The 25,488-nt window shown below is 41.2% G+C and overlaps 2 protein-coding genes across 2 annotated transcripts in view; one reads left to right on the plus strand and one right to left on the minus strand.

The window, feature by feature from the left end:
* The window catches only part of LOC138983233 (cyclin-dependent kinase 12-like), a 32,113-nt gene extending 20,703 nt beyond the window's left edge, over positions 1–11,410 (minus strand). The window contains exon 1 of the mRNA XM_070356649.1: positions 10,250–11,410. Coding sequence (XP_070212750.1) covers positions 10,250–11,067 — 818 coding nt within the window. The 5' untranslated portion in view covers positions 11,068–11,410. The remainder of the gene's footprint in view (positions 1–10,249) is intronic.
* A 129-nt stretch (positions 11,411–11,539) lies between these two features.
* On the plus strand, positions 11,540–24,635 carry LOC138983246 (inositol polyphosphate 1-phosphatase-like). Its single transcript, XM_070356679.1, has 6 exons — positions 11,540–11,594; positions 13,659–13,875; positions 17,785–17,902; positions 19,794–19,943; positions 20,377–20,551; positions 21,319–24,635. The coding sequence occupies exons 2-6, from the start codon at positions 13,666–13,668 to the stop codon at positions 21,815–21,817; spliced, it is 1,152 nt and encodes a 383-aa protein (XP_070212780.1). The 5' UTR covers positions 11,540–11,594; positions 13,659–13,665; the 3' UTR covers positions 21,818–24,635.
* The last annotated feature ends 853 nt before the right edge of the window (positions 24,636–25,488 follow it).

A 25,488-nucleotide genomic window follows, 5' to 3' on the forward strand; every position in this document is an offset into this window, starting at 1 on the left:
TCTCCTGTCAGTAGTCCGGATTTCCAGTCGTCATCATTATTTATTTGTTCGTTTCTTGTTTATATAGAGCGTCATCAATCGTGCTCAAACGCAACGCATGGTGTCATGTTTGGGTGAGAGCGATCGATGTTAACTTGAAAGAAATATCCGCATCCAACACACGTGATTAACCTCTAATCTGAAAGATTTTATGTTTTAGTTCTTGGATTAATCAGCAAGCGAACATTTTAAACTCTGATGCAGCAAGAAATTTACATTGATTTTGCGGAAGCGATATGGTGTCAACAAACCGTTGCGTTTGGACACGAAAAAAACCCAATTAATGTGTATTTTTCACTCCATTTTTTGGAGATTAATCCGGCATGGAAGTGAAAACCACTCCAATTTAGAATATTGCGCCATTTGAAGGCAAAGCGCGCGATGGACGCCGAGGATAGGCCGAAAACTAAGGTTTTTATTTTGGCGTCATTTGTTGCGTTTTTGCAAATCCAGCAAAATTATAGATAGAATATGAAGTAATGACCACATTAGGCTTTCGAGTGCCGAGTTCTGTTTCTTTGATAAAACTAGAGATCCTGTCTGAATAGTTGTGCTTTCATCAACACTTTCCTACATTTGTCAATTTTTGATTTGTCATGTGCATTCCTGCCGATCATGTGCATTCATGCCGATCATGTGGTGTCACTGTTGCGTTTTTGGTTTGATAGAGCTAAGTACGTTTTCAACCATCAATGATGCATCCCTTCATGAAATCACTTCGTGAAGTACCCCTAAAAGTCATTTACTGCGATTTACAAGATACGTGGTTGATATTATGGGATGCGGGAGATCAAACGCAACTTTACACCAAGTCCGAGGTCGTCAGCGTTATGTTTAAACTCGTTCAACAAAATGTCTTCTAACAAACACTAATTTGTGAGGCAGATTGAATACTAGGAATTAACATCATCATTGGGTCTGAACTTGTAGATCCTTATTGTGTCTGATCGCCGAGTGCTAGTTTTATGTCCAAACATAACTTGACGCTATGCACAGTCGATCTCTGCTGCCACGGCTGGTGTAATGTTAGGTTTGGGCACTCGGTTTTTTACTTATTTTATTTTTGGTAAAGAAAAATAGATGTAGAATTTAATATTGATATTATCTGTTTCCATGCAGCACAGCACAACAAAAATATAATCTGTAGGAAAAATGCATTATACAATTTCACCATAATCTGTTTGAACATAACTTGACGCCGGTTCTGAGACACCCCTCGGTGTAATGTTAAGTTTGGATAGGTTATTTTTGTTATTCTAGATCATCAAAATCTTTTTGCATGTCCGGACCAAGCATGCATAGTTTTTTGTTTTTTTGTACTTGTGGTTGGGAATTCATGTCCAACATAACATGACACCAACGCATGAATGTCAGGGTATGTCATGTTATGTTTGGGCAACATTTTGTGATTTTTTCCGTTTTAATAGTTTCTTAGTCTATTTTCATCTAGCTTTCCTTTTTATCTAGCATTTTGTACAGGTAAATGTAGACTATACATTTTTTTTCCCTTTTAATTGGGTTGAACATGGTCTTAAGTTATGTTTGGGCATTTTTTCATGGTACAAAAACTTTTTCTAAGGTTGCCCCTCACCTATTCAGTGAACTTAGCTCTGTAGCAGCCTTATATGTGCACACAATGGCATCTGAATTGGATGGCTTACTTACACCCATTGTTCCAGAGGATGTAATTATATCTTTTGTCACGGTGTCATGTTATGTTTCATGGCGTCATGTTATGCTCAAACAGCAAATTTTCTGTGCAAACATAAAAGATTAAGTTTACACATCAGATTATTTGGTGGCTAATAATTACCTACCATCACTGCATGTAGATAGCTGTCCTCCTGTTCTTTTATTATGTTTGGTTTTGCCACTTTAGCCTGATAAAGACTGTGTCACGGCGTCATGTTATGTTTTATGGCGTCAAGTTATGTTTAAGTGTTTTAATTTCAGAATAACTTTTTCTAAGGTTGTGACTTGGCTATGCAGTTAACTGTGCAATGTAGCTACCAACGCTATGCACACAATGGCTTCTGAATTTGATATTTTATTTGCATCTATAGCTCCAGATGATGTAAGTTTATCTTCTGTCACGGCGTCATGTTATGTTCAAGCATGGCTACTTTTTCTTTTTTCCCTCTCATTTAAAGACAAAGTAACACATCCACTTTTGTTTTGTTTTGCCAAAGGTAATAATGTATGTAACAATGTTTTATTATTATTTAATGCCAAAATTATTGATTTGGGCGTGTTCTTGGTTTAATTTTTGGCATTTTCGGGTATTACGCAGCATCCAGTGAAGGATGGCTCTATTATTGATTTAATTTGATGACTATAATTAGTATTTTCATTATGATATTTTGGAGACACACAAACATTATCTATGTTTTCTGTTTTGGACTTAGTATTGATGGTATTTTGTCTTTGAACTCCATGCTGCATTTTGACTTAGTGTTTTGGTGTCATGTTATGTTTAAGCAATTTCAAGCTCCGGTATTTGACCCAATTAGAGATTCTTACCTGCTTATCTTGTTTGTATTGATGGATGTGTGGCCTAGCAATAAAGAAACACCACCAACATTTCTTTTTGTTTGTTCTTGGATCATTAAATTGCCTGAATTTGAAATTGTGATGGCGTCATGTTATGTTTGAACATTGATATTATTTTTGTAAATACATCTAAACGATGGCTCAAGTGTGGAAAACATTTTTCGTACAAGTTTAGCATGACCATACCTAGTAAATTGTCAAGAAATTGTCAGCTTGTAATAACATTGAAATTTGTTCTTGCATGTCACACTCATTGGAGTCACCTCCAGAGCCTTGACCATCTATCAATCAATGAAAAGCGAAGTACATCCTGCTTCTAACATGCCACAACAGTGACAAAAACAGATAGATCTATCAATCAATGAAAAGCGAAGTACAAGTGTTTTTGCATAGCACTGCTCATAATAATCACCGATGAGACAAAAGCATGAAGGCCAACCCTACACTTTCACATGTACTCAGAATCAACAATCTGGGTGCTCTCTTCACAGTTAGGCCAACAACAAAAATAGGTGTGGTTAAGGTAACATAGCCAAAAAAAATAGGGAAGGTAGGTAGGCAATCACTTTTTTTTTCAGTTTTACTTTTTTCTCTCTAATGTGTACAAATTAGACTTACTTGACAGGGAAATAAGTGTGCGACTCAAGCGCTTTCGCTTTCATTGCCTTTTCTGCACTCGTTTTCTTGAGTTTTTTGGGTTTTTTGTTGAAAAATGTAATAAAAAGTTATAGGGTCGGCCTAAAAATAGGGTAGGTCGGGTTACCGTAACCACACCTATGGGGCGGGGATGTAGCTCAGTCGGTAGCGCGCTGGATTTGTATCCAATTGGTCGCTGTCAGCGTGAGTTCGTCCCCACGTTCGGCGAGAGATTTATTTCTCAGAGTCAACTTTGTGTGCAGACTCTCCTCGGTGTCCGAACACCCCCGTGTGTACACGCAAGCACAAGACCAAGTGCGCACGAAAAAAATCCTGTAATCCATGTCAGAGTTCGGTGGGTTATAGAAACACGAAAATACCCTCATAACTCATAACTCATAACATTTTATTGATCCAACAAAGGAAATTAAATTGGTCATCAGCACATATAGGTCATTAATTAATAATTATAAAAGAAGAAGAGAAGAAAATTTATAAAACCCATGATAACAAAAAAATATCTAAAGTAATATATGTACAACTACCCAGCATGCTTCCTCCGAAAGCGGCGTATGGCTACCTAAATGGCGGGGTAAAAACGGTCATACACGTAAAAGCCGTGGGAGTTTCAGCCCATGAACGAACAAACAAACCACACCTATTTTTTTTTAGGCCTTATATTTTTTATTAATAATTTCTTAAATTCCAGAAGTATAATTAAATTTGAAAAATGAATCCCTACGAAAGTCCAGCTCCAGGAAGCAGTCAGGTTGTTAATTATTGATACACTTCCAAGTTGAGGTGGTTTATCCCATGTAAAAGCAGGGGCAGATTTGAGATGGTGAGAGTAATGTTTTTTGGAAGGACTTAGCCTTTTATAGATCAAGTCGCAAGCGAATAATAACTACAAGTTAGTATCCCCCTTCATTGGCTCTGTCAACGCCTGTTCTTAAATGCTTGCTTCCCTTTATATAATGAACCGACCATAGGGTGTTGGTGTCCCGAACTAAATCCTTTGTATGTCATCAAAAATATTGAATTCTGGGCAGGGAAATCATTTAGAGACATGACGTCAGAGCCTTTCGACAATTGGTCAATGCATTTCGAAGCCGTACTACAACATAATGTTGGTCACACTTGAAATTAACACTACTTAAAATTGCTTTCCATAGGAAGTAAACGGGCACATAGGATCAGTTATCAACTTAACTAACCTCTAGTGAGATCGACAGAACATACAGTACACAAATACGAACGGAGAAACTCAGACACCGAGGAGTTGACACATGCTCGAGAACTCACCTGTAATGTTCGAAGTTGAACATTTTATTTCAGGGGTGGGACTCTCTTGTGATGAAAAAAGAGGAAATCCCTTTTTTCTAGGGGGGTTCGGGGGCATGCTCCCCGAATTTTGTTTAAATGGTACATTAAAATCTGTACAATCTCGTGCATTCTGAGACTAAAATTCAACTTGTTTGGATAAGGGAAAAAAAAAGGCATTCTCCTCGAGAATTGTGTGCCAGATTGGTTTAGTGGTAGTGTGCTCGCCCAGTAACCCAGCGGTCACAGATCTGATACGCATAGTTGGCAAGAATATTTGTAAAATATTTTTGTTTTAATTGTTCAACTTTTATTAATATTCTGAACTTGTAATCATTGTAATTCATTCATTTTAATTAATTCCAAAGGTTTGAGTGATGTATTGAAGATCTAATTTATCCAAGGGTTGTATAATTATCGAGTACCTCTGGTGAACCATTTCCCAGAATTACCCATTCTATTTTAAGTAATGTGGGCTTTTGGGGAAATCCTGATGCAGGGGTCGACACTAACTTATTTGGCCTGGGGCCACACTGGCCCCGGAGATGAAAATTGCTGGGGCGGAAAACAAAAATCTGGGGCCCACTCTTATTTATGCTAAGTATATATATATACCTTCAGAATCCCCACTTTTTCCAAGTGGTTCTCAGCTATAAGATCTGCACGGGCGGCAATGCATTGTCTGTTTTTCTTCATCGTACTAAAGCCAGGGAAATTCTTTCAACCATTTGACATTGAAATTACGACAGCGCTTCGCGCTTTTGGCTGCATCGATCTCCTTTTTTCGTTTCTCTCCACCCTGTTCTTCATCTTCATTTCCATGTCGTTTTACACCAGGGATGTGTCGCCACATTTTGCGTTTGGCATTTGAAGGCGATACTTATCTCTCACGCTAAAGAACGCAATCTTGGAGTTATTTCCCTTGCGGCATTGTCCTTCGACGATTTCAATGTGTGTGTTTTCTTGACTGCGGCATTGATCGTAACGCAAATTTCAGTGACGACTTTGACTGGCGATTTTTAGTGATTGGCTCTGGCATTAGAATTTTCGGTTTGTCATTGTTGGAATTTATCCTGGGGCGGATTTGGCCCCAAGCTTCGGTAATGTTTGGGGCGGAACACAAAACTCTGGGGCGTTCCGCCCCCCGCCCCCGCTAGTGTCGAACCCTGTGATGGGTGATTCAGGGATGTCGTTAGGCGTCAGACATTGGACATAGACCAATTAAAAGGCTCAAATGTCCGATTCACTTAGTCGCATGGCGGTCAGATGTCCTATCGTTTTCAACTGAGCGCGGTCATTGTCCGATAAGAATTCCATTCCTTCGGACAGCGCGTTATTTGATAATTTTCCTTTCATGATAAAAATCTTCAAAAAGTGACAGAGCGCTCTTGCGTACAGGTGCACTGAAGTTGTGCAGTGCAGATCTTGCGTTTTCTGAACCGTTTGCGATATGAGCCGTTTGCGTACATCGGTCTACAACACAAAAGTTAGGAGTACGGGAGACAACTCCAACTGACCAAGGTTCGCGTCTGCTTTAATTTGCTTTCGGTTCGAGTTGAAGCGCACGGCACTGAATTATGCCACCCAAAAAAGCTAAAGCCTGACAAACAACAAAAAAAGCTGAACACGTTTGGCGTTTCAACGGCATCGTGTGTTACATTAGGGCCAATAACATGGGAAAACACGGCTAGCAATAGCATCATTCAGGAAAATGACAGAGCCAATAACAGTGTCACCGCTGAAACCTCCACAATCATGGAAAGTAAAGTTTCGTGACTTGAAGATGGTGTCGGTACAACAGGAAATTCGCACAGACAGTCTTTTAATAAGGTTAACTATTCATGGCTGACCCTGTTTAGTACTAGTTGGTTAGAATTTGACAGCAAAGAGACCATCTATATTATAGGTAAACTGTTTCGTCGAATATGTCAAGAAAAAACTCAGTCAGAAAATAATGCAGTTTGTGTGCCAATCAAAGTAAGAGTGCTGAAGTTTTTCGTTGCTTTTTAGTTTGTTAGTTTCTTTTTTGTGTGTGTCCTGTTTGAAACAAAAATAATAAAACAATGTATGCACACAATGTTGGTGCATATACTGATATGTGTGTATGCACATGATTTTGTGTTTTGCACAAAATTATAATGTCCTATTAAACTGTCTGAAAGCAGTCAAATGTCCTATTGATGCCGAAGAGCTCAGGACATTTGAATTTGTGGCAACATCCCTGGTGATTATATATCAACGCACGTCAACTGGATGTAATGGTGGTTGTCCACTTCTAGTTTAATCCACTTCTGATCAAGTGTATAAAATTATGACAATACAGGTGCTAGGTGGTTGAAAAGATAGGGCTTAGAATCATGTACCGAATTTTTTACATTGAACTCCAAGCTTGGTTTTAGGGATGGTAACTTTTGTCTGGGCCCTCACGGCTGAGCAAATTGTATTTTCAAGAGAGATCGAGGGGAAAAATTAAGATCTCGACAGAGATTCAAACCAAGTACCTCGAGTTTTCATGTCCGACGTCATAACAACCAGGCTACTGCACCAGTAGACAAAAAGCTGAAAAATTTACGATTTTATTTAAGCTATAGTAGAATTACCATTTATGCACAAATTGCCTTTACAAATCACTGTTATTTTGCAAACATGTTTCAGGAGATCGCATCACATGTTTACACTGCCATGATGCTATACAACATTCGAGACATGTGATGACTGTGTCATCTCTTTTTTCAACAAGCTAGCTAAGTAAAATAACAGTTATTGAATCACTCCAAAACTGTGCTTTCATAGTTTCAAGGAAATAGTTATATTCACGCCCGAGCAACAGACGTATGGCAGTATCAAACAGAGGCTGTTTCAAGAATGGCATAAAATAAAATCTTATACACTTTTTGTTTTTCACAACCCGTGCAGTAGCCCAAAAGTAAAAGGTTCAGACGACGACCCTGTAAATAATCTTAAGGTCCTGGGTTTGAATTGAATCTCTGTCTGATTCATGAATGTTACAAATCCACACCTATACGACAAATGTCCCGAGCACTTGGATAGGATGAATAGAACATTCGACAGTTTTCAGAAAATTTGATGACATAATTGAACACCCTCCATGAAAGACTCCAGAAACGTGTATGTGTGAAAAATCGTGTATGTGTGAGCACACACACATACACGGTTGTTGTTTCAAACAAACAGAAATATCGGATAAATACTTTAGTAGTCTTACTTTGATTGGCACACTCTTACTGACTCAGTCATACTGTGTGATGTGACCAGAAAAATGGAATACTAAGAAGAGAAAAATAATGGTGGGCTTGCTCTTCATGACTATCTGCATGTGTGGGAATAAATGACATAAGTCAATTTTGTATGTGTCTGGGAAAAATTGTAAGTCCCAATTGCTTTGGCAGCGACATTGTCTAAAAATGAAAAAACTTCGCTTTCCGTCAGCATTGCGGTTTTCAGAATTACACTCCCCATGTTTTCTAATTCTACTGAATTTATTTCTGGTCGTACTGCATGTAGCAAAAAATGCTGTTGAACTTGAAAATCAAATAGTGTTTCACCTTTATCGGTCTTTCAGGTGTCAGTGTTTTTGCGTGGTTTATCTTACCCCTGAGCCATCGTAAACCTGTGTGATCCAGTTTCCCTTTTTCACAATGTTGTCGTCAGTTTGTAATTTGCTGTGAGCTTATCTGCAATAGCACGTTATTATGTACCTCTGACTATGCACGAAACAAACGGCTGTGGTTCACAAGAACTCTAGCGATGGCTTTTGACTGTTCAGAGGAACTGGCGATAGGCATAAACCGTCGTCTGCTACGAGAACCACGACCTTGCGTGACCCTGCTTCCGGGCTTTTCTTTTTTCAAACTTTCAAAACTTCGAATTGTACTGATCTTGTCTTGATGAAAATAGAATTCTTTTATGATTAAAGAATGTTTGTGTAACAAGCTGTCAATTTATTATTTAGATTTTAAAAGTTAGGTCTAGCGCCAAAACGCACCACGGTCCGATTGTGTGAGGAGACAATCGGCAAAATTAATTTTTTGAAAATTGCATGCTCTTTACGTAGGGCACCTAGGATGTTCCCGTTCGGTGAGCGTTCAAATGGAAGGGTGTTGGTACTGTGTGTAAAAGCCTGACAGTATCTGTGATGGTTTACGGGAGGCTTACTGTGCCTTTAAGCAAGCTGCAAACCGAAAAGTCTCAACGATAGCTTGAGAACGTCCAGATTAATTTCCTTTTACTAGTTTTACTGCTTTGACTGAGTTTGAGACAGAGAGAACTTTTTGTCTGAACAAGCACAGCTAGGTGTACCAAAATGGCTCATATCGCAATAGGTTCGGAAATGCCCAAAAACGCACAGTCTGAGATGCACGTCGATCAGTGCAGATCTAAGCGAGAGCTCAGCGATTGTTGGTGGATTTGTGTCAACAAAAACTAACTAATACATGTACCGCGCTGTTCCAGGGAATGGAATTCTTATCTGACAATGACTGCGCTCGGCTTAAAACAATAGGACATCTGACCGCCATGTGATTGTATGAATTGGACATTTACTGATTTAGGCCAGTTAATCGAAAAATGTCTGATGCCCGACGCCACACACATCCCTGCTGATTATGGGTGCCTTTTGTCACTCAATTGTGGTGGTGAATTGTGGGGTCAGCTAATGTGTCTCATTCTCAGACAAGCCAGTGTCTTGTAGTTGTAGTACTTCTAGTGGTTTTGTTTGTGGTACTTTAGTTTGTGCCAACAAATTTAGATGCACAATGAAACGGACCATAATTCTGATTCTTCACAATGCATTATGGCATTTATGCACCCCCAGTTCAACACACAATACACGTTGCCAGCGGATTTTCAAATGGTAAAAAATATCTATAAATCGTGCCACATTGCGATTCCTGAACAGTTTACCCAGTTCTGTTGGGTTGCATTGATTGCATACATTGCCTCTGTTGTCTCTGGATAGCCATTACAAAACTTGGAAGACTCGGTTGGTATTTGCAGAGCTACACCTTCGGTGATTCGCAAAGATCGAGTGAACTAACTGTTGTTTGAACACGCTGTGAATCAAACACCACTATTTCTGGCGAGGAACTGATCATGCATAGGGTACAGTACCAATTAAACGCACACCCCCTAACTTCGATCGAAATTGGTGCTTCAGTGGGGTGGGCGTTTACCAAGGACTACTACTAGTAGTCCTTGGCGTTTACATACAAGGTAGTTTACGGTAAATATCAACTGGTATACAATGTGTATTGTGAAATAAACTCATGAATGTTACCAAATATTTTTGATTTGTACAACTACCAGTACACTACAACTGTACAAGCTCAAAATTTGAAGAAGAACTTTTCCTCTGTTTCTAACATTTAAAATCATAAGGACTAACGGAGTGAGACAAAATCAAGTTAAGGATTGAGAATAAGAAGCGTAATCATACTTTCTTTTGGTTGAGACTGATAACTTGAATCACAAAGCGAGACTGAAAAAAGAGTTTCTACGCGTTAGGCCTATATCTCATTCGAGATTTTGTGTGTGTATTTTTGGGGTGGTCTTTTACTGTTTTAGTTTTAAACAAAATGTTGCAAGCACTGCAATCATGTCATACAATTTTTGTAAACTGTGAAATTACATGACACTGACAGACTGTGAGAGAAAAATAAAGTATCATAACTGATGTAAAGCCTACCTGTTATTGGATCTTGATCCTCCCAGAGGACTCCTGCTTCTGGCGTTTTCTCTCCTTGTATCCCTGTAGTTTGGACTGGGGCTACGGGATCTGTATCGTTTGGGAACACTTTGTCGAGGTGGTGGACTTGCTCTGCCACTGTAAGCCTTGGGCAAGTCTGCGAAAGATCTTGGTAATACGACGGGTTCTGGCACAGGAGGGGGCTGTGGGGGGTGGTTTCGAACACTGTTGTTTGGGGGTTGGCGGCTCGAACTGGAGTTTCTACCTCGATGCCTGTCCATATCACGGGAGTCATAACTTTGGTCTCTGTGGTGGTCAGGCGGCGAACGCGCCGGACGATCCTGGCGAGGTCGTTTGGACTTGGACTTAGATGATGTTCGATTTTGCGACGTCTGCGCAACAGGGCTGCCTGGAGAATTGCTACGACCACGTTGATTATTGATGGCCGATCGAATTTCTGTCCCTGGAGACATAGGTCTTTTTGACACACGATCCGTTTCAACTCGGCTTGGCACTGGAACATGTGTCCCGGGAGTGGATAGGTCCGAGTCGGAGCTGATGTCATCGTATGCGACCAAGGATTTGACATTGTCTGATTGTCGCTTCTCACCTCTGTCCTTTTTCTTTCTGCTTTTCTTCTTTTTGTGTTTCTTTTGAGATCTTGAAGTCGTTGGTGGATTAATCGGTGCGCCGCCGTCGTAGTTGGGTTGGCCACGAGGGACACGTTTGTCGTTCTGCGGAACAAGATGCGAGTAGGATCGAGCGTCGAATTCGTCATAGATTTGGGCTGGACTTTCTCGACGGTGACTTCTAGGCATGTTTAGCCAAGTAGTTGATAGTATTATAATAATACTTTTTAACTGAGTCTATTAGGCTTCCAGTAAGCCACATTACATCGTTGCTTTCATGTCATTTTCCGTCTGAATAAGATCCCAAGCAAGGGGAAGTGAGTTCGAGTGAAATGGCCAAGATGGCTGCCTTCACTTCGACAGAATGGAATTGATCAGAACGAATTTATGAACGCTTTTTATATTTACTTAAAGTGTTCTGCTTGAATTTATTTTAGATTTCTTCTTCGCCGCTAATGATAATAACGCTGGATGCAAACAATTTTGTTGGATTCAAGATTGATTTAGTTCCGCGACCTTCCCTATGCTCTCGAGCGATCTGAGCTATAAATAGATTACTGCATTGTGGGAGGTAAGTAGCCGTTCGGCTTTTTCCGGACCCATCCAAAAATTCTACGAAATTGAACGGAGCCGAGATATTGTGCTCCACTACACCAAACTCCGTGACGTAGAGCACACGGAAGTATTGATTTTGGACGAAATCCTCGACATTTGTTGTAAGTTTTCTGCGATTTTAACCATAATTTCCCTAGCGTTTTTCATAAAACATGTTTGCACACATCAAAAACCAACTGGAGATGCAGACACTTGCAACTCAGTCGAGTGTTTGTATGCCGAAAGCAAAAAGGTGTTATTCTTGTGTTGGACCACAGGCGGAAGGTATCGTCCACTGGACTACTACTATCATCTTTCTGTGATAGTACTAGTAGTAGTCCAGTGGACGATACCTTCCGCCTGTGGTTGGACAATGAGTTCAACTGCAAGGCTTCAATACTACTACTAGTACAAGCATCGTCTTCTATTGTTTATGTTTTAACTTCTAAGCGCAATCCCACTAAAGCACCTAACTAAGCCAAAGCCCACCAAATAAAAGAAACAGCGTGTGAGTGTGTACATATGTGTATGTTAGGAGGGTTTGTGTGTGTTCATACATTTCTAAACCATGCTAATTCCTGAAGCGCACTGGCTATACGTACTCGGAGTGTATACAGGGGTCAGAATCTTGTATACACTCCGGGAATTTGCCATTCGACATCGCTTTGCGATAGGAACGCAGTGCAGTTGATTATAAGACTAAGAGTACAAAGAAACGAAAACAATCTGATGCTGCACGGCCTTTGCTGTAACGTAGATAACATTTTCGGGGTGTACCTAAAAGACCAGACACAGAACCGCATCAACACTCGGAGCGTCATTCGACACCATTTTGTGAAGGTATGCTTCACTTTCGATTCATGGTATCAAAGTACGCTGGGAACGAACATGGCAGACAAAAACAAACACACGCACGATACTGATGCTTCACGGCAGTTTATTGTCGGAGTTTGTAACACACTTGGAGTGTGGACCTAGAAACGGTTGTATACTATGTGAATGGCCAACCCTCGACACTCCGAAAAAGAGATAGCGGAAGTCAATACGTCAGACTGATTTTTCATTGGCTACTTCCCAAGGACTTGTTACGGGGCATTTCATTGGCTACAGATTTGTAACAGAGCTTTTCATTGTCGGAGTGTGTACAGGCTCATCGATCCTGTATACACTCGGAGTGCGTATAGCTTTTGCCTTCCTGAAGCCCCCTTGTTAATTTAACCAAAGAGATCTCTTTCTTTCACCACCATGCTATCATCCCTGTCTCAGGGAAGCTGACATATCATTACATATTTTATTACCCTGATGGTCAAATGCTCACAGTTATACGTCATGATTCTATGAAGGAATCGGGCTGATATGAAAGGGAGGTTCCACTGTAAAGGACCTCATTTGGGCGGGGATGTAGCTCAGTCGGTAGCGCGCTGGATTTGTATCAAGTTTGCCGCTGTCAGCGTGAGTTCGTCCCCACGTTCGGCGAGAGATTTATTTCTCAGAGTCAACTTTGTGTGCAGACTCTCCTCGGTGTCCGAACACCCCCGTGTGTACACACAAGCACAAGACCAAGTGCACACGAAAAAGATCCTGTAATCCATGTCAGAGTTCGGTGGGTTATAGAAACACGAAAATACCCAGCATGCTTCCTCCGAAAGCGGCGTATGGCTGCCTAAATGGCGGGGTAAAAACGGTCATACACGTAAAAAGCCATGGGAGTTTCAGCCCATGAACGAACAAACAAACAAGGACCTCATTTCTATTGACAGGAAAGTTACATTCCTGCTCTACGGTGGAACCACCCTTTTAAGGCCTCCAAAAGTCAAAGAAAATCAGGTCTTAAAAAGGAGGAAGTCTTAAAATGGGGGTAAATTTACAGAGGTCATGAACATAATATCTGAGAAAACAGGGCCTTAAAAGAGAGCAAGTCTTAAATTGGGGGGTCTTAAAAAAGGGATTCCACTGTATGGGGGCCGGATAGCTCAGTTGGTAGAGCACTGGACTTGTGATCCTATGGTCGCATGTTCGAATCCCGGCAGAGACGAACACGGGTCAACTTTATGTGCAGACTCAGAGATGGTATCCATGTTCCATCCCAATGTCACCACAGTGGCACGTAAAAGAGCTCAGTCATTCTGCCATAAAAATTAAAAATATTAAACAAATATTGTGCATTCTCTTTTTCACTCTCTCAGTGTCACCATGAAGGTTTGCGACCTTCTGGTGTCCATGCTGCAGGCGTCCATGAAAGCTCGGGACGTTGCACGCATCATACGTTCGGAGCCGGCCCTGCTGCACCTGCTTGTGGAGGAGAAGAAGGGAGCGGAGAAGAACAAGCGCTTCGTGCAGGACTTCAAGACGCTGGCCGACGTCCTCATTCAGCAGATGGTGTCTCATGATATTGCCACTCAGGTGAGTAAATACACGTAATGATAATAATACCCAATTTTGCTATTTCATATGTTACGTGGATTTCCATTGGTCAGTTGGGCAACACTGAGCTCAGTGCAAAAGTGATATCGACGACATTTCCGTCGATATCAGTTTTGATATCGACGACCTCTTTATTGCTTCCCCACTTCAAAAACAAAAACACCAACATTTAAAAACAAACAAATATATATGAAAATGTAATTATCCCAGAATTTAGTTGAGCAAGTGACGAAAGACTTTTTGAAAGGAAAAACATTTTAAAATACTGAAAAGTACAAGAAAAGAGTGAACAAAAAGAAATAATAATCAGAGGGAGGGATATGGAACAGCCAAAACTGAGACAAATACTTTTGTAATTTCTTTACAGTAAATACAAAATGTCCAGAGAATTAGCAATATATCTAACATTGACTGACTGTGTGATGATATCTTCTGCTATTGGTCTGTTTCGACAGTGATATCAAAATCTCGACCTCCGGTCTCGATTTTGATATCACTGTCTCAACAGACCATAGCAGAAGATATCATCACACAGTCCGTCAATATTGCATGATATTGCCACTCAGGTGAGTAAATAATAATGATATTATAAGATGTTTGATGGGTTGTTGACAGACCAGCTTTTTTGTCGTCCGAGGGGGAGCATATCGTCTTTTGTTTCATATTTATTGACCAAGGCCGAAGGCCGCGGTAACAAAAATATGAAACAAAAGTCGATATGCCCCCCGAGGACCGACAAAAAAAGCTGGTCTGACAACAAACCACCAAACATCGTTTTTGTCATCATTTTGGTAGTGAGAAAATAAGATAACAATCAACACAGGGAGCCATGCTTTGAAACACGGGTTCCGTGCTGATAACCACACGAGTTCCGTGCGGATAACCACTGGCAATCAAAGCTGGCGTGTGAAAGCAACTTTCTGTATTTTTGAGTTCATAAAATGTTGGGATGAATATGTCAGGTTTGAGGATGCACAGTTCTGTTTGTTCATCTCGGTATTCCACTCCCTCGGCTTTCAGTTGTGAGTATTAAGCTTAGTAATCGAATGTGGAAGCTACGTTGAGTCAAAGGTCACAGAAGATTTGCGTCGTGCAGCGAAGGAAAGAATCGCGATCTTGTTTCCGACTCAGTACCTCTTTGTTTTTCATTAGGACCTGTCATTCTGCTTGCTCGGCTTTGTGAGATGTTTGCATATCTTGTTGCTATTTTCTTTGCTTTTATCATTATTTCTTATTTGTGCTTCGTTTATCGATACAACGTCTTGTGCACGGGTCAAAATGTGTGTGTCAGGTGTCAATTGCTTTGACTTGAACTTGACATTCGTGTTTCTCACACAAAGATACACGCACTCCATGACTTTGAAAGAAGACATAACATATCGGTAGGTTTCATTTGTTTGTGACGAATTTATTGAAGTAGTTTTGTTTTTTTGTTTACTTTTGCCAGTTTGCCAGTTGGTTTTTGGAACTTTGCAAAGCAGTGTCTTGTCGTCTGTTTAGGTCTGGGGAAACGCCAATGAAAAGAGCCGAAGAATCCTCGAGCGTTTCTATTGGGTTTGCTTTTGATTATCCATGTAATAGGGCTACCTGTAACTATGGTAACCGGGGATTTATTCCCCGGGGAACATGAGATTTATTTCCCAGGTGCTTGTGAATGAAAACTCGTGAAAATGATGACAATGTTATATGTTATATGAAGTCTTATATCGCAAGGCGCAGGGATCTATTTATGCCGTGTGAGATGGAATTTTTTACACAATACATCACGCATTCACATCGACCAGCAGATCGCAGCCATTTCGGCGCATATCCTACTTTTCACGGCCTATTATTCCAAGTCACACGGGTATTTTGGTGGACATTTTTTATCTATGCCTATACCATTTTGCCAGGAAAGACCCTTTTGTCAATCGTGGGATCTTTAACGTGCACACCCCAATGTAGTGTACACGAAGGGACCTCGGTTTTTCGTCTCATCCGAAAGACTAGCACTTGAACCCACCACCTAGGTTAGGAAAGGGGGGAGAAAATTGCTAACGCCCTGACCCAGGGTCGAACTCGCAACCTCTTGCTTCCGAGCGCAAGTGCGTTACCACTCGGCCACCCAGGTAAGTAAATAATAATGATAATGCATGATATTGCCACTCAGGTGAGTAAATAATGATAATAATGCATGATATTTATAAAGCGCATGTATCTAGGGTTTAACCCTGCTCAAAGCGCTGTACACTCATTGGAAAAAAAATGGCCAACTGCTCACAGTTATACGTTATGATTCTATGAAGGAATCGGGTGGATATGAAAGAGAGGTTCCACTGTAAAAGAACTCATTTCTTTAGACAGGAAGGTTAGGCCACAAAAAAAAAATAGGTGTGGTTACGGTAACATAGCCAAAAAAAATAGGGTAGGAAGGTAGGCAATTACTTTTTATTTGTAATGTGTACAAATTAAACCTACTTGACAGGGAAATAAGTGTGCGACTCGGGCGATTTCGCTTTCATTGCGTTTTCTGCACTCGTTTTCTTGTGTGAGTTTTTTTTTTTTGACAAGTCAAATGTAATAAAAAGTTATAGGGTCGGCCCCTAAAAATAGGGGAGGTCGGGTTACCGTAACCACACCTATTTTTTTTTTAGGCCTTACATTCCTCCAGTACAGTGGAACCCCCTGTTTAAGACACCCCAATTTAAGATTCCCTCCACCAGACCTCAGGCCAGTCTTTAGGACTGACTCTCCTCAAGATGCGAAGCTGTGGGGAACTGTGGAAGACCTGCGCCTAACTTGCCAGTTCATTTTTCTTCTGCTTCTTCTGCGTTCGTGGGCTGAAACTCCCACGTACACTCGTGTTTTTTGCACGAGTGGAATTTTACGTGTATGGCCGTTTTTTACCCCGCCATTTAGGCAGCCATACGCCGTTTTTCGGAGGAAGCATGCTGGGTATTTTCGTGTTTCTATAACCCACCGAACTCTGACATGGATTACAGGATCTTTTTCGTGCGCACTTGGTCTTGTGCTTGCGTGTACACACGGGGGTGTTCAGACACCGAGGAGAGCCTGCACACAAAGTTGACTCTGAGAAATAAATCTCTCGCCGAACGTGGGGACAAACTCACGCTGACAGCGGCCAACTGGATACAAATCCAGCGCACTACCGACTGAGCTACATCTCTGCCCTACTTGCCAGTTTATAACATCATCAGGACTAATAATATTACAAGTGACACAACCGTTGAACGCTGAAGAAGAAGAAGATTCCCTCCTAATTAGGACCCTGTTTACTCTCAGTTTCTGTTCACAATCTCTGTCAATTTACCCCTATTTTAACACTTTCTACCCCACCTATGTTGTCCAAGTTTTTTGTAGCCGAGACCAGCTGTGCTGTAGCAGGTCACTCAGAATTGTAGTAACTGTGTATAAACTGTATCAACACGATGGAATGCCTGTTAGATCGACATTACAGGAAGCGACTGAAGTGACTGTGTGTACGGATATATCCGTACCAGGTCAGATAGAGCCACATGAGTGGGTACGGATATATCCGTACCTGGGAGACAATGAGTTAAGACTCCCTCCATTTTAATGCCATATTTTAACAAATTTGTTGAGGTCTTAAAAAGGGGTTCCACTGTATTGTACTTATGCAACAAAGTAACTTTCGTGTGCAGATTTTTTGACTGTCCAGTTAACTTCTATTAAAGTTAATAAACTTGCAAATACAGGGAGTGCAAGTTAAATCAAGCTTTATGGACACACATTTTTTCATCATGAACCTATCCAAAGATAGATCTGGAAAACTAGGCCTCAGATTTTTACCAAATTCACACTAGCTGTAATCCTTTGAATTTTATTTTACAAACAGATTTTCTATGTATTTTGCCATTGTGTGTGCAGTTTCCAGAAATGGAAGGCAGCATATTTGGGGAAGAGAGCAACCAGTTTACAAACGCCCTGGGAGAGACGACCACAGTGCGTCTGTGTGATACACCTGAACAGACAAAACACTTGCTAAGTGAGAAAACTGTTTTTTAAAGTTTCTTCTTGGTGTTCTTTTTTTCTTCCAATGTTTTGTTCATGTGTTGGTTGTTCATGATTTTTGTTCATGTGTTGGTTGTTCATGATTTTTGTTCATGTGGGTTTTTTGGGGCTTAATTTTTGTTGTTGCTGTAGTTTGTACAGCTTTCCTCCTAGTTTTGAAAGGGACAAGTTGAAATTGTGCATTTTGAGTTTGTTTCTAATTTGTGTTAGTGATGCACTCTGTTTTGTTAATGTTTTTCTGTCAGGGCCCACACCCTCAGTCACACTTTCATCATAACGCATCTGATAAGAAACAGATTCAGAAACCACAACACTTCTGCAACGACAAACAAACCATCAAAACATCAGCAATAGTTTTTCATTCCTGAATTGTATGTGGCGGGGAAATCTATGGCTCAGTCGGTAGCAGTGCTGACCTAAAACCAGCTTTTCGCTATTGGCATGGGTTCCAACCACATGTTTGGCAGGGATTTGTTTTCCAGAGTCATTTTTGTGCAAACTCTCCTCGGTGTCCAAGCAACCCAATGTGGACACATGTCCATGGTTAAGATCCCAAGCTCACAGTGAAAGTCACAGTGCTTGGAAAACACAAATACTCGCATACGGGAGAGACAAAATTTGGTAGCGCGATATGTCGCTGCACGCTGTCCCAAGGGATGGTAGCCCAAACTTCCTTGATGGAATTCTGCAAGGACAGTAAGATCAGGGGTGGGACTTTTCCGCGGATTTCCGCGGACACAACTTGCGAATTCCGCTGGAGTAATCTATTTTTCAGCGTCTCATTTCATCACAGTATCTATAACTGGTTAACTGAATGATATGGAGAGAAGTGAAGATGGAACAGAACACTGGAGGCTTGAGAGTTAAATTGTGCTGACTGAAAACTCCTGATAACTAATAGTCATTTTGAGCTTCAATGCATTGGGGCGTCACTTGGATCATACTATTGCCAGTATTGGATTATGGATACATGGTTCATTACGTTAGTATGCACCATTACAATGTTACCATTGTTGTGTGAAAGTGTGTTTTGTTGTTTGGTAGGGTGGTGGTTTTTTTTGGTGGTTTTTTTTGAGGGGGGAGTGAGGAGAATGTCTTTTTTACCTGATCCAAACGAGTTAAATTTAGTCTCAGAATGCACCAGATTGCACAGATTTTAATGTACCATTTAAAAACAATTTCGGGGAAGCATGCCCCCGAACAGCCCTAGAAAAAAAGGATTTCCTTTTTTTTCCTCACAAGAGAGTCCCACCCCTGAAGATACAGGGGAACACCCTTTTAAGACCTCAACAAATGTGATGAAATAGGGTCTTAAAAAGGGAGGAGTCTTAAAATAGAGGTAAATTGACACAGGTTATGAACAGGAAATCTGGGGCGGGGATGTAGCTCAGTCGGTAGCGCACTGGATTTGTATCCAGTTGGCCGCTGTCAGCGTGAGTTCGTCCCCACGTTCGGTGAGAGATTTATTTCTCAGAGTCAACTTTGTGTGCAGACTCTCCTCGGTGTCCGAACACCCCCCGTGTGGACACGCAAGCACAAGACCAAGTGCGCACGAAAAAGATCCTGTAATCCTTGTCAGAGTTCGGAGGGTTATAGAAACACGAAAATACCCAGCATGCTTCCTCCGAAAACGGCGTATGGCTGCCTAAATGGCGGGGGAAAAAACGGTCATACACGTAAAAATTCCACTCGTGCAAAAAAACACGAGTGTACGTGGGAGTTTCAGCCCACGAACGCAGAAGAAGAAGAAGAAACAGGAAGTCTGAAACAGTAAGGTCTTTAAAAGGAGGCAGGCTAAATTTAAAGGGGGGTTCCACTGTACCAATTACCAAAAGTAAAAGTGATGATTGTAGTTCGTTTTGCAGAAGATGTTCTGGATGATAACGAGGAAGCAGCGTTACTGCTGTCTCAGGCGGTTCACAGACAGGCAACAGCTCCCCACGTAGCAGAGAACCTTGACGCCGTCCATGCAACAATCCCCGCAGATGATGTGGGCATTTGGATTGATCCGATAGGTAAGCAACTAGCCTTGGCCTAAATAAAAAAAAAATCCACCCATTTTTCTTCCCGGTCCTAGAACTTTTTGTTGACCCTGCAACAACAACAAAACAGAAACAAAAGTTTATTTTGGCTCTAAGATGATATGCTTCATCCTTTTGGAGGAATTCATCTTTTTTAACTCCTCCTGACACTTTTTTTTGTAAAAACAGTTGGACAAGGTTTATTCATCATAAACAGCGCCATTGTCATACATGTGTGAATCATAGTCGATTTTCTCTTCATTCAGTAATAAGCAAATTTTGACTTTTTAATATTTTTTTAAATGTCTTTACCCATTTTCAACCTGTTTGGCCGTTGATTATTCTCATCTCTGACTAAAGGACTTAAAGAAGGATTATATGGCTGGCGAAAGAGCAAAATGTTGATAGACAATTCTGTTTTGTGCAGACTCTACAGCGCAGTATATCCGTGGTGAGGTGGGTCAGGTGGACAGTGACGGTGTGACCAACGGCGGTCTGCAGTGTGTGGCCGTTCTCATCGGTGCCTTCCAGAAATCCACAGGGCTGCCCATCGTAGGTGTGGCTGTTCAGCCCTTCTGGGAACTGGACCCAGCATCTCAGCAGTGAGTTGTGGGCCTTTCTGCTCTTCTTATTTTTTTGTGGGATTTTTCTGCGATAATGTTTTTTCTTCTTAATTTGTGCATTCCCTGTTGAGGACAAAGAAAGTACAGTTATGTTTTTGTTTGTTTTTTGTTTTTGTTTTTTGTTTTCAATATCTATATGTATTGATAATTGCCTTTCTCCGAAAACGGCGTATGGCTGCCTAAATGGCGGGGTAAAAAACGGTCATACACGTAAGATTTCACTCGTGCAAAAAACACGAGTGTACGTGGGAGTTTCAGCCCACGAACGCAGAAGAAGAGTAATTGCCTTCTCTATGCACCTAAGCCTGTGCTGAGTTTAGACCGGAATACAAGAAGAGGCTTAGTGCTAAAGATGTAGACTTATATAGAAAGTTCAACAACAGCTTAAACAGTCACTGGCTCACACATAACACACTGTGAATTAGAACAGTTCAAATGCTCCCTCTAAGTTTGTTCAAACCAAAATCACTCACAGAGATGAGGTTTCAAAACGGATTTGTGTGTAACAGTATGTGATCAAGAGCATAAATACTGAAGTACTTTACGTGTGTTAGGTGCCTGTAACTGAAGTCCATCCAGAACCCTTATTAAACTGTGTCTTTAAGAGTGCCCTCGGTGCCTGTAACTGATATCCATCCAGAACCCTTATTAAACTGTGTCTTTAAGAGTGCCCTCGGTGCCTGTAACTGATATCCATCCAGAACCCTTATTAAACTGTGTCTTTGAAATTGTCTTCCTCTGCTCAGATGGAGTGACAACGTAACATGGGGGGTAAGCTACCAAGACGTGCGCCTCACCTCCATCTCAAAGTGTAACCAGAAATCGGCGTCATACAGTTTGCCGTCCATCGTCATGAGCACTAGCGAGTCAGACGCCGTCAAGCAGACGCTGTCAGGAAACTTCCAGCTACGTTTCGCTTCAGGGGCAGGGTATAAGTTACTGTGCACGGCTCAGCGCCGAGTTGACGCCTACGTTTTGAGCAAGAGCAGCATCTATGTGTGGGATTGCTGCGCTCCCCACGCCATTCTGCGAGCCACTGGAGGGGGTCTAGTCAGATTCCAGGACACCGTCACCACTTTGAAAACCTATGGGGTGGATAAAGTTTCGGATGAGACTGTGAAAGATTTGCAAGTGAGTTATTCCCCTTCAGCTGTCGCGCAGAGTTGTGGCAAAAGCATAAATGGTGTCATCGCTTACAGTAGTCGAGGCGTTCTTGACAAAATCATGCAATCCCTTGTGGAATGATAACTGCAACGTGGTACTGAATGATACTGCAAAATCTTTCAGACTCAGCACGCTTTGTTTGTGTGCAGGTCCTTGTATGCAATAGTTGATGACAGGTGTCTTGCCTTGTCTCTGCGGTACAAGCATATCATAAATGTCAAGAGATACCCATTTTTGCACTGCAAGCGGAACTAGAGAGACTGTTTCCTTAACAAGTTGTGATTATGTTTGTTTTTTGCTCAGTTCTAAAGTCAGTTTTTTTTCTCTCCAGTTTGTTAAAAAAAAAAAACAACACAGAAGCTGCACTGAGTGTTCATCTGAAGTTAAGGCCAGTTCCATATAAAAATAGATACGGGCGGGGATGTAGCTCAGTCGGTAGCGCGCTGGATTTGTATCCAGTTGGCCGCTGTCAGCGTGAGTTCGTCCCCACGTTCGGCGAGAGATTTACTTCTCAGAGTCAACTTTGTGTGCAGACTCTCCTCGGTGTCCGAACACCCCCGTGTGTACACGCAAGCACAAGACCAAGTGCGCACGAAAAAGATCCTGTAATCCATGTCAGAGTTCGGTGGGTTATAGAAACACGAAAATACCCAGCATGCTTCCTCCGAAAGCGGCGTATGGCTGCCTAAATGGCGGGGTAAAAAACGGTCATACACGTAAAATAATTCCACTCGTGCAAAAAAAACCACGAGTGTACGTGGGAGTTTCAGCCCACGAACGCAGAAGAAGAAGAAAATAGATACAGTGGAACTCCGTTTTTAGGATTTCTGAAAAATCCAGGTCTTGAAAAGGGGAAATCCTTGAAAGGGTTTTTCCACAAGACGATGTATGTTCAAGGGTTAGGTTGATAAACCTTTTGAGTCTCTACCCTGAGAAACAGTAAAAATTAAAGGGAAAGGGAAAACGTTCCAGACGTAACAGCATTTTTGTTTTCAGAAACATTTGTACAGTGAAAGAAAGAGAAGCGTGATATAATATTTAATATGTACAGCAAATGAATGTAAAATGCGTTGATACAAAGGGTATACATACTTTCCAGGTGGCATATATACTGTGATATCAAATCAGAAAGTGCAATGTATTTTCATAAGGTACATTAAACTAATGAATCTAAATTGACCCCTTTTTGGCAATTGTTTGATCTTTTTAGAATGTTTTGACAGCTGTTCCTAGGATTTTATTGGTAGTTTTTGATGTGCTTTTCCTTAGTAAGTCTTTTCATTTTGTTGGCCATGTTTGGTTCTGTGTGCACAAAGTTTATTCCTTTTGTTCATGCATGTTTTATTACAACTTCTTTAACTCTTATTGGCTTACCAACCAACACAGTATTTATGTTACTCAGTTTGCTACTGTGTCTCCATGTTTGTGAGTTTTCATTGACTAGCGTTCAAATGACCAATGACTTTTTTTGTTCAAGAAAAGCGAATTTGATGATCATACAGTACCATACTGTGATTTTGTTTTCTGTGCAATGTGTTGGCAATGTTTTGAGGGCTGGAGGGAAGGTGTTACGTCGTTATCATGAAAGCTGACAAAAATGGGACAGTTGTTGAGGCCGTCTTTCTGTGATTTTGTAAATGACAGGTGTTTCTTTTTTATAATTTTTTTTTGTTTCCTCTTCTTTCTCCATTTTTTGTTGTTCTTGTTGTTGTGATTTGGTCACATTGTTGCAATATGAAGTGGGACACTTAAAAAGTAAGCTTTACTGTTACATGTATTCAGCAATGCAATATCATATTTTTCTCTAGTTATACACTTTTTTGTTTATTTGGAACAAAGGCTTCCAAATCATGTACATGTAGAAACAAAGCCTTCTTTGTCAAGCAGTCTGATTGTTGTAAGTTGTGACTGTGCTTGATCGGTAAACTCAAGGACAAGGGCTATTTTAACCATTATGCAAAGAAATCAAAATGGTGCGGTCAAAACATGTAATTCAACCTTTAATCGTGTGTTGGGCCAGGTTTGGCCTCTAGTCTTTGTGTGTACAATGGCTTTTTATTCTTCAAAACTTGAAGTCCAGTGATCTGCATAAAAATGGTGTTATTGCGATGTTGATACTGTAATGTGAACAGGCAGCATTGCTGAGAATAGTAGTCACAATTGATGAATTCTGGAAATAACTGTTGTGGTGGAGTTGCTTTTTCTTGCAAATACTTAGTCAAACACCTGACTTCTCCACACATGGTTACTCCAAGAAAGAAAGAGTTATAACGAGCGGACCGTGCAGAAAGCACAGATCAGACCTAAACCTCATTTGGATGTCAGTCCTTATGATTTTACTGGCACAGGACGGACCTAAACCTCATTTGGATGTCAGTCCTCATGATTTTACTGGCACAGGTCGGACCTAAACCTCATTGGGATGTCAGTCCTTCTCATGATTTTACTGGCACAGGACAGAACTAAACCTCATTGGGATGTCAGTCCTTATGATTTTACTGGCACAGGACGGACCTAAACCTCATTGGGATGTCAGTCCTCATGATTTTACTGGCACAGGTCGGACCTAAACCTCATTGGGATGTCAGTCATTCTCATGATTTTACTGGCACAGGTCGGACCTAAACCTCATTGGGATGTCAGTCCTTATGATTTTACTGGCACAGGACGGACCTAAACCTCATTTGGATGTCAGTCCTCATGATTTTACTGGCACAGGTCGGACCTAAACCTCATTGGGATGTCAGTCATTCTCATGATTTTACTGGCACAGGTCAGACCTAAACCTCATTGGGATGTCAGTCCTTCTTATGATTTTACTGGCACAGGACGGACCTAAACCTCATTTGGATGTCAGTCCTTATGATTTTACTGGCACAGGACAGACCTAAACCTCATTTGGATGTCAGTCCTCATGATTTTACTGGCACAGGACAGACCTAAACCTCATTGGGATGTCAGTCCTTATGATTTTACTGGCACAGGTCGGACCTAAACCTCATTGGGATGTCAGTCCTTATGATTTTACTGGCACAGGTCGGACCTAAACCTCATTGGGATGTCAGTCATTCTCATGATTTTACTGGCACAGGACAGACCTAAACCTCATTTGGATGTCAGTCCTCATGATTTTACTGGCACAGGTCAGACCTAAACCTCATTGGGATGTCAGTCATTCTCATGATTTTACTGGCACAGGTCAGACCTAAACCTCATTGGGATGTCAGTCATTCTCATGATTTTACTGGCACAGGTCAGACCTAAACCTCATTTGGATGTCAGTCCTTATGATTTTACTGGCACAGGTCAGACCTAAACCTCATTTGGATGTCAGTCATTCTCATGATTTTACTGGCACAGGTCAGACCTAAACCTCATTGGGATGTCAGTCATTCTCATGATTTTACTGGCACAGGTCAGACCTAAACCTCATTGGGATGTCAGTCCTTCTCATGATTTTACTAGCACAGGTCGGACCTAAACCTCATTTAGATGTCAGTCATTCTCATGATTTTACTGGCACAGGTCGGACCTAAACCTCATTGAGATGTCAGTCCTCATGATTTTACTGGCACAGGACGGACCTAAACCTCATTTGGATGTCAGTCCTTATGATTTTACTGGCACAGGACAGACCTAAACCTCATTTGGATGTCAGTCCTCATGATTTTACTGGCACAGGACAGACCTAAACCTCATTTGGATGTCAGTCCTTATGATTTTACTGGCACAGGACAGACCTAAACCTCATT

Source organism: Littorina saxatilis, linkage group LG12 (genome assembly GCF_037325665.1).
Source record: "Littorina saxatilis isolate snail1 linkage group LG12, US_GU_Lsax_2.0, whole genome shotgun sequence".
NCBI lineage: Eukaryota > Metazoa > Mollusca > Gastropoda > Littorinimorpha > Littorinidae > Littorina > Littorina saxatilis.

Bases quoted from the DNA above. Each gene is read 5' to 3' on its own strand.
- LOC138983246 (XM_070356679.1), top strand. From the start codon at position 13,666: ATGAAGGTTTGCGACCTTCTGGTGTCCATGCTGCAGGCGTCCATGAAA. The intron at 17,903-19,793 runs GTGAGAAAACTG...TTCGTTTTGCAG, and splicing joins ACAGACAAAACACTTGCTAA to AAGATGTTCTGGATGATAAC. The intron at 19,944-20,376 runs GTAAGCAACTAG...TGTTTTGTGCAG, and splicing joins CATTTGGATTGATCCGATAG to ACTCTACAGCGCAGTATATC.